Source organism: Orcinus orca, chromosome 3 (genome assembly GCF_937001465.1).
Source record: "Orcinus orca chromosome 3, mOrcOrc1.1, whole genome shotgun sequence".
Taxonomy (NCBI): domain Eukaryota; kingdom Metazoa; phylum Chordata; class Mammalia; order Artiodactyla; family Delphinidae; genus Orcinus; species Orcinus orca.
Genome location: NC_064561.1, coordinates 152855246 through 152868923, shown reverse-complemented (window position 1 = coordinate 152868923; position 13678 = coordinate 152855246). Strand labels below are relative to the sequence as shown.

Below are 13678 nucleotides of genomic sequence, written 5' to 3'. Positions count from 1 at the left end.
CTTCCAAAATAAAAACAAGTCTCATCTCCTCCTTTTAGCTACCTCCAAAATTCTCTCATCTTTTTTAGGCCAACTTTCTGGAAAAAGTAGTTTGCACCCTGGTTTCTTGTTCCTTACCTTCCAATTACAGCTCAACCCTCCTGACCCAAGGTCATCGCTCTTGCCATAGTCAGCAATGCCTTCAAGTGGCCGGCTCCGTGGTTTCCCTCAGTTCTTATCTTACCAACTGCTTCACAGCTGTCAATACGGTTGACCACTCTTGCTCTTTAAAATAATCTCTTCCCTTGGACTGAATGACATTAGACCCTTTTTATTGCTTCTTTCCCCTGCATCCTGTTCTCCTACTCTCCTGTTCAGGCTCCTTCTCCTTTGACAGTCTCAGAAATGCTGTTTTTCCTAAAGCTCCTGTCCTTGGATCTCTTTTCTTTTTCTTTCTACACTTTTCCCAGGGCTTTGGTTTCCATGTATATGTTAATGACACCCAGAGCTAAGTCTGCAGGCCAGACATCTCTTCTGAATTTTAAACCCTTGGATATAACTCCCAGTTGGACATCTGCACTTAAATGTCTTCATGGCTCATGAATTTAATGTATCCCCAGACAAATCCATTCTTTTTCCTCTTCTCTCAAGGCTTCTCCTCCTGTATTTATTGTCTTGGTAAACAGTGTCTCCATTTATGCAGTCACCCTAACCAGACTAGGGTGGTACTTGTCTTATCGAAGCTCATCCCCCATATCGAATCAACCACTAAAACCTGTTCTTTACAGTCATAAATGACTCTCAAATCCTTCCACCCTTCATCTCTTCCAGACACTTCTCTGGTCTACACTAACATTTCATCTCTCCTAGATGACAGTCATTTTTTTCTAATCCTGTTTCCCTAAATCGCCCAGAGCGATCTTTTTTTTTTTAAAATGTTGAGCATTCTTTTAATTTATTTAATTTATTTTTTTTGGCTGTGTTGGGTCTTCGTTTCTGTGCAAGGGCTTTCTCTAGTTGTGGCAAGCGGGGTCCACTCTTCATTGCGGTGCGCGAGCCTCTCACCGTCGCGGCTTCTCTCGTTGCAGAGCACAGGCTCCAGACCCACAGGCTCAGTAGTTGTGGCCCACGGGCCCAGTTGCTCCGCGGCATGTGGGATCCTCCCAGACCAGGACTCGAACCCGTGTCCCCTGCATTAGCAGGCAGACTCTCAACCACTGTGCCACCAGGGAAGCCCCCAGAGCGATCTTTTAAAAATGCAAAGCTTATCATTCATTCCCCTACTGAAACTCTTCAGTAGCTTCTCTCTGTTCTGAGGATAAAGTCCAAACTTTCTAACATGATATGGTAGGCAGAGTAATGACCCCCCAAAACATCTGTGTCTTAATATCCAGAATCTGTGAATATGTTACTTTACATGGAAAAAGGGACTCTGAGCGTGTGATTAAGAGGAAATTATTCTGTATTTTACCTGGATGAGCCCATTCCAATTATGCGAGCTCTTAAAAGCAGAAGAGTGGTTCAGAGAGATGCGCAGACAGAAGTGGCAGGAGAAATTCAAAGCATGAAAAGGGACTCCATCCACTGTTGCTGGCTCTGAAGACAGAAGGAGTTTCACCAAGGAATGCAGGCAGCCTCTAGAAGCTGGAAGAGGCAGGGGAATAGATTCTCCCCTAGAGCCTCCAGAAAGGGCCGTAGCCCTGCCGGAGCCTTGATTTTAGGCCAGTGAGACCCATTTCAGATGCCTGACCTATACAACTGTAAGATAATAAAGCTGTGTTGTTTAAGCCACTAACATGTGGTCATTTGTTACAGCTGCTACAGGAAACTAACACACATGGTCCAGAGCTCTCTACATGGCCCATCTTCTTCCTACTTCTTCACCTTCACTTTTCCCCCAGCCATGCCGAACCTGAAATGCCCAAGATAAGCTACATTTTCTCACAGCCTCAGGCCTTTAAACCTACTGTTTCCTATTCACCACACTGATCTCATCTTCAACATATTTTTTTTTTACAGAAAACCTTCCCTAACCCCTCATGTAATTTACTTTTCTATGTACATATTCTTATAACGTCTTGTTCTTCCCTATAACATAAGTGCCTTTGCAATGACATGTTTAATTTAATTTATTTATTCACTCATTTATTCACTCATCAAATATTTACTGTCTATTATTTTCTAGGCTTTGAGGATACAATGGTATGCAAAACAACAAAACAAAATAAGACAGAAACCGTGATCCCCAAACTAACAGATCTTATGTTCTAGGTAAAAATATCAGTGAGTTAAGGAAATTTTCAATCTTGCTCAGCTTACATATCAAGTGTCTGGAACATAGTAGGTGCTCAGTAAATGCTTTACGAATGAATAAATGAAAAACTAAGTGCATGAAGAGGAAGAAAGTTCTTGATCGTGTGGTCTAGGACAGACCTAGGTCTGTATTTCTCTAGGTTATCATCTCCTGGTGGACCACTCATATCATATTTTTGCAAGACTTGCTTGTCATTAGGCAACCTTAATGACTGGAGATACCATTTCTGTAAGCCTGACCCTTGCCTACATCATTCAGAAAATCAAAAGGCTTGATGAGCTTCAATCTTCTAAAAGTGCAGGTTAAAAACGTATTAGACAAGCTGCCAAAACTCCTTGAAGAAACTGATTTCATGGAGGTTTGAGTATTAGTATCTATCTGAAACCACATGGCTGAGAAATTTGCTGCTAGAACTTTTCCATCAGACTAAATCCTCATCTGGAACTGACCGGCCTCATCAAGAGGCAATGGCAGATGCACTTTTATGACCTATAGCAGCAGGTCTCACTACTGATTGCATATCATAATCCTCAGAGAGTAAAAATAGGAACTGTAAGATTGAGATTCCCCATTCCACACGAATTAAATCAAGCTTTCTGAGGATGGGCTTCAGGCATCAATGTTCTTAAAAAGTAGGCCAGGTGATTCTCGTGTTCACACAATGTTGAGGAAAACTTCTTGGCACCATCTGGTGGGTATCCATGAAATCCGAAGGGGTGGAATTCAAGTATGGGGGTGCCCATTTCATCACATAACCCAAGCTTGAGGTTGCCACTGACCTGAGTCACTGAGCTGCTTTATCATTGGTTTTAGGAATTACTCTAGGCTTTGCCTATTAGTGTCCCTATGGATCTTTGCAACCTGTGGATCTAGTTTTTCCAGTATTAGTTAGGCCTGCTGCCGTCAGCTGGATTATCTGTTCCTGTCTATCCTTTTTGTATATATCACTTACTTAGAAGATCATGTTAACATTTTGTTTCAGCATCTCCCCCAAAGAGATTGGTTCTAGAAACCACACCCTAAATAGACCTGTGGTATGACACCTAAATCTTTCTCACCTGCCATTGAGACCAGCTTCAATGAATAACTAGTTCAGAGAGTACAGTACAGACTGGGGGATCATGTATGGAAGGTAAAACTCACTGCAAATACTGCAGAGTGAGTTACAGTCCTTTGGTGGGCAAGCCGAGAGCCCAGTCAGTGAAGGGGGCCGATCAGAAAGGCTGTTCATCTGTCTCACACATCAGTGACCAGGACCCTGCTCGAATGATACTGACACTGCCTGTATATGATTCTCTAACATCCGTCACATTAATAATAGCCCCATATTAACAATGTGCACACTAATTCCCTTCCTTCTAACTTCAGGACTCCTTTTTTTTTTTTTTTTTTTTTACATATTTGACTCACACCTTGGACTTAGAATAGAGCACCAGAACTTCGCCTTTGATCTCTTACTGCCCTCCTAGATTGTGATTTAGATTCATTTCCTGAATGATCCAACCTGGTCCTGTGGGAAGGTCTGCACAGATCCCACCCTTGCCCTCAGAGTGGGACTTACACCCCACTAGATAGCAGGCTCGGTGTATTCTTTCATTTGCTTGCAAGGCATCACAGGCTTAAACAACAGAAATTTATTTTCTCACAATTCTGAAGGCTAGAAGTCTGAGGTCAAGGTGTCTGTGGGGTTGGTCCCTTCTGAGGCCTCTCTTCTTGACTTGCAGATGACAATCTTCTTCCTGCATCTTCATTTGGTCTTTCCTCAGTACATGTCTGTGTTCAAAGTTACTCTTCTTTCAAAGACACCAGTTGTATTGGATTAGGGCCTGCCCCAATGACCCCCAATACAGTCACATTCTGAAGTCTGGGGTTTGGAAGTTCAACATTTAAATTTTGGAGGGACACAATTCAGCCCATAACACTCATAAAAGTTTTTTGATTAAGCAATACCTATGTTTTCTACTAGTTTTACTAGATAATTTCCAAAGCTCATTTTCTCATTAAACCTTTATTCTACCACTGAGGGTAAATTTTGTAGGTATTATACTTTATAGGTGGGAAACTAAAAACAGAGAATTATGCTAATTATTCAAAGTTGGACAGTTAGTAGCAAAACTGGATTTAGAATCTATGTCTCTCCACTCCTAGTTCACTGCAATTTTGCTCTCTCTCCTGTGCTGCCTTCCCCCCCACCAACCAACTCAAATTCTCTTTGAAATAATCTAAAGGGTCATGGCTTATCCAATAATTGCTGGATGTAATAATCTGATGATTTGTAGACATTTGGAGACACATTAAGTTAATAAGAATATATTTAAAATATAGCAGAATATATTTTTAAAGAATGTATTTACATTTTTATTTAAGAATACATTTTTAAAATATAGCAGCTCCAGGTAAAGCACAGCAATTGGACAATCTGGCTCTTGCCTGGATATATTTTTGAAGCTTACACCTAAATGTTGTCAAATTAGGCAAAAATAAATTGAAAATTGTGGGAACACCTGGATGTTTTGCCTTCACTGCACCAGGTACCTGGATATTTAGAGGCAAAATAAAGGCAGGACTTGAGGCAATTATTAAGAGGAAATAATAGATTATGCAAGGGGAATATGTTATTGAAATGAATGCATTCCATAAATATTAAGAAAGAGGGTGAGTGATCTTGGATAGCTCCTTCTGAGCCCAGTACCCCCTCCCCAGCCCCTTTGACTCACTAGACAGACAATCTTTTGTAGCTCAAAGACTGTGTATGTACAATGCTTACCACCTGCCTTTCACCCTGCTGAGCTATTAGGCTGAGTGGAGAAGTATTTGTGAAGCATTTTCTGGATTCGTAGATGAAATGTGTTTATCAAGTAAAGCCTATTTCCAAGTGTTTCAATCTCAGCTTGAAAGTCATTTCCTAGATCAAAGTGATGTACATCAACATGGCAGGAGGTCTAACTCTGGACCAGAAATGCATTGAATGAAGAGCCATTGATGTACACCTGGTCCCATCACCCTGCCATGAAGAGAGGTTTCCAACTTTAGATAAAGAAAACCTCAGGAGCAGTTCACACCCCAGGACACTTTGTGGTGGGCCCAGGCAGGAAAACACCTGCTGTAGGAAGGAACCTTTTTGTCAATAAATAAGACAATGTGGCTCCTTTGAGTGGAGAAATAGAAGCTAATTAGGACTGCATCTTTAACCCATGGATCTGCCAGTTTGTTTAGCTCCTGCAATTCATCAAGGTGAAGAGATAATATAACAGCAGTGGCCAACACTCTAAAATTTCAGGACTTTTCTGGTTTCCCAAGTCTTAGTCAAGAGCTTCTCTCATGTGCTTCCAGTGAGCCAACATTCAGTAACATTTATGGAGGGTCTGCTCTATGTCACGAATTGTTCTGGTAACTGGGACCACAAGGCGACATCCTGACCATCACGGAGCCTGCGCTCCAGTGGGTGAGATACAATAAAAGAGTATACTAAGAAATACAACATGCAGTATGAGTTAAGACATGTGAGCTGTGAAGGAAAATAAACCAGGGTAAGGGGACAAAAAGTGCCTTAGGGCTGCGCTGGAGCCCCACAGGGCTGGGCGTTTCTTATAGAGCGTGGTGAGAGGACCCTCTCAGAGCAGGTGTGGTGCTTTACAAACGTGTTCACAAATTCTTTGAAATTAGGCTCATCAAAGATGGGGTCTATGCGTCTGCCTTTTGAGGCTGGTAGGGTCTTTGTTAATGCTTTTGAGGAGTAGAATGCAGTGGAAGAGAGCCTGCATGCCTTTTAAGTCTAGGTTAGAGAAGCCCATGCTGGTTTATCTAAAGACACTTGCTCTGGGAGCCTTTCACCACTACGTATGAAGCTAGCTACCCTGAGTCCACCATGTGGAGAGCACACACACACACACACACACACACACACACACACACACACACACGAGAGATTCCTAGGGAGACTCAGTTGCTCTAGTCCCCCAGCTGTTTGGGTCTTCCCAGCCCAGGTGACAGACGTGAGTGAAGAAGTTGTCATGATGACCTCAGACACAGCCACCATCTGCCTGCATCCATGTGAGAGACCCATGACAACCGCCCAACTGAGCCCAGCCAACTCCCTGCTTCAAGAACCAAAGAAATAATTGGTCTTATTTTAAGCTACTGTTTTGTAATGGTTTGTTACACAGTAAAAATGACCAGAACAGGGAGGTGCTGTTTGATTAAGTATGTGAATGATATCAGAGAGAATCTATGCGAGGATCTGGGAGAAGAGTGTTGTAAGCTAGGGGAAAGTAAGTGCAAAGGCCCTGAGGTGGCATGTTGGAGGCACAGCAAACAGAGCAGAGTGACCACAAAGGAGAGTGAGGTGCATCTGGAGGAACAGGCAGCAGCAGCTCATGCCTTGTAGGCTGTAGTGAGGAAGTTGGATTTGATTCGGAGCTTGATGGGAATCCTTAGAGGAATATGAGAGCAACAGTAACACTTAGATTTACATTTTCAAAAGCTTTCCCTGGTTTTTGGGTGGAGAGTTGACTATTGGGGAGTGGACAAGAGTGGATGCAGGGCAGAAAGGATAGTGATTTGGGCTAAAATGGTCACAGTGGAGACACGGAGAAGTGGGTAGATTTGGGATATATTTTCGAGGTAAGGCCAACAGCACCTGCAGTTACATTGCATGTGGCAATGACACAAATAGAGGAGTCAAGTATTGTTCCCCGGTTTTTATGTGAGTAACTTGTTGAGTAGTAGTTCAGGTTGGATGAGGATGGGCAGAGAAATCAATAGGTATGTTCTGGACATGTTAAGTTTGGGATGCTTGTTACATTTTCAAGAAGAGATGTTGACTAAGTAATTGGACACTGGGCTCAGGAAAGAGATCATCATCATAGACACAAATTTGAGAGCTGTCAGAATATAAATGATATTTCACACCATGAGGCTGGAAGTGAGTGGGTGTGTTGAGTAAGTCTGAGGACAGAGCCAACATTTAAAGGAAATGTTACAACATGTCTGCAAGCTGATGGGAATGATTTGGTACAAAGGGAGATACTGATAATGCAGGGGAGGGGTCAGAATTAAAAGAGCAAAGTCCTTGATGAGGCTGGAGCAGATGAAGCCAGTGCACAAGTGAGTGGTTAGGCTCAGGGGAGCGTGTTGCCCTTAGCATCACAGGCCTCACTCAGAGAACTTGGTTGAATTGCAGTTGCCATTTACTTGTTGATATTCTCCTCTAGTCTGTAAGCTCACTGAGGGCAGAGACCCTTGGTAATTACATGCTCTGCATTACACTACAGCTCCCGAAGCAATGTCCAGCCCACGTTGCAAACAATAAATATTTCCTGTATTAAATGGGTGAATAAAAAAGACCATACTTGGCCAATAATAATTCATAAACAAATATCTGTTAACTTATATTAAAAACACAGATGGATACAACCCAAAGAAGGAGAAAAAAACTGACATTTTGGATATTTTCAATTCTGCTTTTTTTTTTTTTTTTTTTTTTTGGCCACACCGTGTGGCTTGTGGGATCTTAGTTTGCCAACTAGGGATCAAACCCCATGCCCTCTGCAGTGAAAGCATGGAGTCCTTACCATTCTCTGGACAGCCAGAGAATTCCCTGGACATTTTCAATTTAATAGTTATTCCCAACTTTAGTGAGGGTTTGGGTATTTTTCCTGATTGTTAAGTTTGATTAAAATAAATTGAATGATAATTTCTAGCATTTCTGAGTGCTTAGTTTATGTCAGGATCTCTTCTAAACTTTTATATTCATTATCTCATTTAACTTTTTACATCAGCGCTATGAGATATCTTCTACTAGTATTATCATTCTTGAAAGATGAGAAACTAAACCACAGAAATGGTGAGTAATTTTTCTCGGATTACACAGCAGCTACTTGGTGGCAGAGTTGGGATTCAAACCCAGGCAGTTTCTCTCCAGAGGTGACCTACTCAGCTACTCTCTGGATTTCTAACTCCCAGTCTAGAATTCCTTAACTATTAGAAAACGAAGAATAAAATAAATATGACAACTATAAACACCCACATATGCAGCCAGAAAATGAATGACAAACTGGGAAAGATGTTTGTAATTCATACCAGAGAAAAAGGACGAATATACTAAGTCATCATAGAAATCTCTAAGTGAAAGACAAGAGACTCAATAGGAAAATGGGCAAAGAATATAGATCGTTCACTGTCCCCCAAAATACATATAGCCTTTAAACTTATGACAAGATGTGTAACCTGATTAAGAGAAAGGCAAATTAAAACTATTCAAAGATACCATTTTTCACCTATGAGTTGGCAAATATCAAGCTGTTGGCCTAGAGCTCCCATTGGCAAAGATTTGGAGAAACAAGCACTCTTACACTCTGCTGGCGAAAGTGTAAAATAATACCCACCCACGGGACTGTGGGGCAATTTCAGCAAAAGCTTGAAGCCGATACCTTTTGATCCAGTTATATCACTTCTCGGAATTAATCCTCAGGTACAATTATCCATTTGCAAAATGATATGTGAATAAGGATATTCATTGCAACATGGCTTATAATACAAAACTGGAAACAACCCAAATGTTCGTTAATAAAATCGGTTATCTGAACTGTATATCCAGACAATGGAAAATTAATCATTTGTGAGGAGAAAGAGGAAGTTCCTTTTCTACTGATACAGAAAGGTCTCAAGGATATATTGCAAAGTAAAAAGAAGAAAAGCAAAGTACAAGATAGTATATATGATATGATACCTTTTATGAAAGAAAGAGGAAGAGGAAGATTATAGTTAGCTCCATGCTTTAATCCACATAAAGACATACTGGAAAGATACAGGAAATTAATAAAGGGTATTCCCTGTGGGGAAAGGGTGAGGTGGGAGATGGGGAGTGATCTAAGTACTTTACATATAACACAAATCTCATGAAAAGCTAGGAGTAGGGAAATTAAGACTTCTCAATGTATACTTGTTATATTTTTTGACCCTTGAACCAGGTAAATATTTTGTTATTTACAAATGAAAAGGAAGAAACTAACGATAGCTATACTCACAGCCAGCTTGCCTGTCACTGTGCTAAGCACATTGCATTTATTATCTCGGGGATTTCACAGCAGGTCACATTTTTATTCCTATTGTGCAGGTGCTAGGAACAGGTTTAGAGAAGTTAAGGAATTTGCTTAGGGTCACACAGCTAGTAAATTGTGGACCTCAAACTCAAACCCAACTGCCTGGCTCTGGAACCTATATTATGAGCTGTTACTCTACTTGTACAGGGTTTGTTTTTGCTTTTGTTTTTTCACATTTCTATTCTACCTTGAGAGACGTAAGAGATGATGTCCCCTCATGACCTAGTCTCATGGGCATGCTTGTGTTTGCAAACAAGTGATTGTTGGAAATCCCCAACTGTTCAGCAGTTGCAATAGCTCATTGTAGCAATGGCTTAAGATACAATGTCTGTGGCCATGTGCTCTCCCCCGAAGGCTAGCTGTAATTCCATCCCCTCCTATCCTAAACCAGAAAGCATATCAAAGTGAAAGGAATAGCAAGATTATTATTTTAAGGAATACTTCACATTTATTCAGTTCTTACAGTGTGCCAAGCACAGATGTTGTAAGTGTATAACATGTATAAAGATTTAATGTTCACGTAGAACCTTATTAGGTAGGGACTTTCCTTGTCATTGTTATGGGCTGAATTGTGTTCTCTCAAAAAGATATGTTGAAGTTCTATACCCTGTACCTCAGTATGTGACATCATTTGGAAAGAGGGTCTTTACGGAGGTCATCAAGTTAAAATGAGCTCATTACGATGGACCCTAATCCAGTATGACTGGTGTCCTTCTGAAAAGGGGAAATCTGGAGCCAGACAGACATGCACAGACAGGAGAGGATGTGAGGATGGCCATGTGATAACAGAGGCAGAGATCAGAATGATGTAGCTGCAAGCCTAGGAATGTGAAAGATTGCTGGCCACCACCAGAGACTAGGAAGGATCCCCCACCAGAATTTCAGAGCAAGCGTGGCCCTGCTGACACCTTGATTTCAGACTGTAGCCTCCAGAACTGTGAGACAATAAATTTCCGTTCTTTGAAGACACCCAGTTTGTGGTACTAGGAAATGAATACAATCACCATCTTAACAGAGGAAGGAACCAAGGTACAGAGATGTTGAGTAACAATTCGTAGAGGTTGCCCAGATTTATACAGTTGGTCAGTAAGTATTGGTGCCTCAACCTGAGCTTGGGAAGGCTGGTTCCAGAGGAATGCTTCATTCTGATCAAATCTGTATCTTAAAATCATTTGCAAACCTCAGTTCTGTGGCTGAACTGCGTGTCCTGCTTCATGGCTGGTCTGAACACTCTGTTTGACCTCAACCCTGTATCAAAGGGCAGGGCACAGAGTGTTTGGAGCGGGACAACCCTACCACACTCCCGAGGGCATGGCAGTGAGAGTGATTGCAGCCAAATCCCAGCCAGAGGTGCAGCTGCTCAGAGCTGGGGGGCAGCCAAGGGGGCTTTCTGGTCCTCCCTGAAACAGATGAGGGTGGCCAGGACCCAGGGGGTCCAAACTTCAAAGCAGCGGAAGCCTTCCTCATGGCCTCTCATTTTCTGACGAGCAAAGGTCACAATCCAGGAATTCGGGTTTTTAAATTACTTTTTTAACTTAAGAAAGGGTCAGGGTAAGTACAAGAGGGCTAAAGCCACTTTCAGTAACTGCCTTCCCAGATCCCCTTTGTACCCGATGCCCAGTAAATGCAATTATTTTCTGAATAGAACAATGCTTCTTCTTTTTTTTTTTTTTGCGGTACGTGGGCCTCTCACTGTTGTGGCCTCTCCAGTTGCAGAGCACAGGCTCTGGACGCACAGGCTCAGCGGCCATGGCTCACGGGTCCAGCTGCTCCGCGACATGTGGGATCTTCCCGGAACGGGGCACGAACCCGTGTCCCCTGCATCGGCAGGCAGACTCTCAACCACTGTGCCACCAGGGAAGCCCTAGAACAATGCTTCTTAAATAATGTGGAAAGAGGAAGTGATGGGATGAAGGAAACCCTGGTGGAGCACTTCACCCAAGCCCTGGCTGGTCCGTAGAGTGCCTCTGTGTGCCCCCTCCTAGAAGATGCAACCCTGTGAGCAAACCACGTGCCTGGTGGGGTCCAGGCAGAATGGCAGCCTCCACTGCAGTCGGGAGGCTGGCAAAAATGTGCCTGAGATGGACATTAGCGTCCAAAATAGAATTTGGTGAAACCGAGAGTCAAATGACCAAAGGGAAATTGGATACAGGTCACAGTCACAGCAGGCAGAGGGACAGTGTTTGGGTAGATAATTTCCCCCAGCTATATTGTCAAAGGCCAGAATATTTTAATACCATCACCGGATGAGATCATGCTGTATCAGATGACACAGGACTGTGTGTTCTCCAGCCACTCTGGGTACAGTGTAGACAGTCAGTGAGCACATCTTGTCTGCTTGGTTTATCTCCTGGGTGGGCTTGGTGTGGGCTTCATGTTCCCAATTAGGATCAGAGCATAAGAAGAGAAAGTGTCTTTCCTGGAAGCCTGGCCAACAGGTCTGCACCATGGTGATTCTTCTCAAATGGAAGAAAATACCACCCTAAACCTAAGGACAAAACGTGTGCCTCTGGATACAACTTGGGATGTCACGGAGGAGAAGCAAAATGCTTAAGCTTTGCCTGATGTGGGGCAAAAGGAGGATGTAGCCAATAGTTAAGAGTGTTAGACACTGAGGCAGAGTGAGGGAAAGATTTATTGCCTTAAATTTAAACTTCTCAGACCTTAGATACTGATATACCCAGGTTTATTATACGCTAGTAAAAACCAACTTTGTTTCCTAAGTCCAGTATTTGAAGACTATCTCAGCCTTCACACTTGAATACCTTGTTTAAAAGAAATCCCTGGAAACAGCAGCAGATATCCTCAGAAGACTCTGAAAGTCACACTCAGGCGTTTTCTCACCCTTTTTCAAAGTTTAAATTCTGGGGCTCTATGTCTCGATGTGCGTAAAAATGTTTTACCTGCTTTGCTGCTCTGCTACTAAAGTAAACTCTGAAATATCGAAGCCTACAGGGAAATTCCAGAGACAAAGGGAAAAGCGACTCACCTGGGAGTGGGCCCCGCTCTCAGGAGACTTATTTCTAAAATGCATATTGCAAAGGCGAACCTCCGGCTGGTAGACATCTGCTCTAGCTAGGCAGCTCCCAGTGGAATGGCCAGATGGTTCCTGGAAGACATTTATTTGCAAAGGACTGGGGAACAATTATTGTTTGTTTTTGCTTAGAACTTTTGTCAGATTGGGCTTCCTGGGTGCCAAAGTCCAATCAGAGGAGAGTCATTTCATAACTTGGGCTTACTGTTTTGGCCAAGAATGTACTTATCAATTGTACCTTCAGGCAAGGGGCCTGTGAATGCTAAACGGCTGAGATTAAGAGCAGTACTGTGTTGAAAAAAAAAAAACCAAGCAAACAGAAAACTCGGGTGGTTTTCATTTTGGGAGACTCTGGAAGGGATGATAAGAGACTGTGTAATTTGGGGGAAAAAAGGTCTTTGGATGATTCTCATAGAGGCAGAAACTCAAAATTAGTAAAAGAATTGCACCGACCAGAAACGGAGGCACAGACGTAGATGTTCCAATCTGAGGATGAGCTGTGTGGGTTATTTCCACATGGGCAAAGTGTAAAATGCATTTACAAACCTGGCTTTTTTTAACAGGTAGAGTGGGTCATTTTGAAGAATCCAGGTACCCTCCCTAAGGCCTTTCCAATATCTTCCAGAAGGATATGGTCTCTTTATCTCAGAAACACACCTGTCAGCAAGATAGAGTCTGAGATGGAATAACTTGCTCTAAACCCATCGGAAAGAATTTTTTCCCCTCACTTTTATGTTCTTCAGGACTTGTGGAAAGGGCAGGATACTTTGGAATTACCGGAAAATGGGGACATCACAGCGGCTTTTAAAACACTGGTTGCACAATAGAATGACTTGGGGACTTGTGAAAAAACACTGGTGCCTGACCGTTCCCACCTGATACTAATTATTGATCTGGGATGGGGCCCTGCATCAGTAGTTTTTAAAGCTTGCTGGGTCATTCGAATGTGCGGTCAGGGTCGAGAATTCAAATGACTACCTGGAGAAAAAACACATGAGATGCGGTATGTTATTGATTTTTAAAAATTCGCTAACACTTAAGGGGACTTCATAAGTATTCATTCATCAAAAATAGGCAATTTTCAACCATTAGCACATACAAAGACGAGCAAAATAGAGGGTAGGGTTGAGGCGATAACAGATATAGAGCTAGTTTTTCCAGTACTGCCTACCTTTTGATCTTTTCAATGGTCTTACCTAGAGTAAAATTACCTCGTCTTATCACCCTTTCTTGCCTCCTCTTTTCTTT

General features: G+C 42.4%; 1 protein-coding gene across 2 annotated transcripts in view; it reads right to left on the bottom strand.

Moving 5' to 3' along the window:
• C9 (complement C9) overlaps window positions 1-12499 on the bottom strand; it is a 46183-nt gene extending 33684 nt beyond the window's left edge. For both annotated transcript variants that reach the window (XM_033421227.2, XM_033421229.2), the window contains exon 1: window positions 12386-12499. In XM_033421227.2, coding sequence (XP_033277118.1) covers window positions 12386-12462 — 77 coding nt within the window. In that variant the 5' untranslated portion in view covers window positions 12463-12499. The remainder of the gene's footprint in view (window positions 1-12385) is intronic.
• Window positions 12500-13678: the final 1179 nt, after the last annotated feature.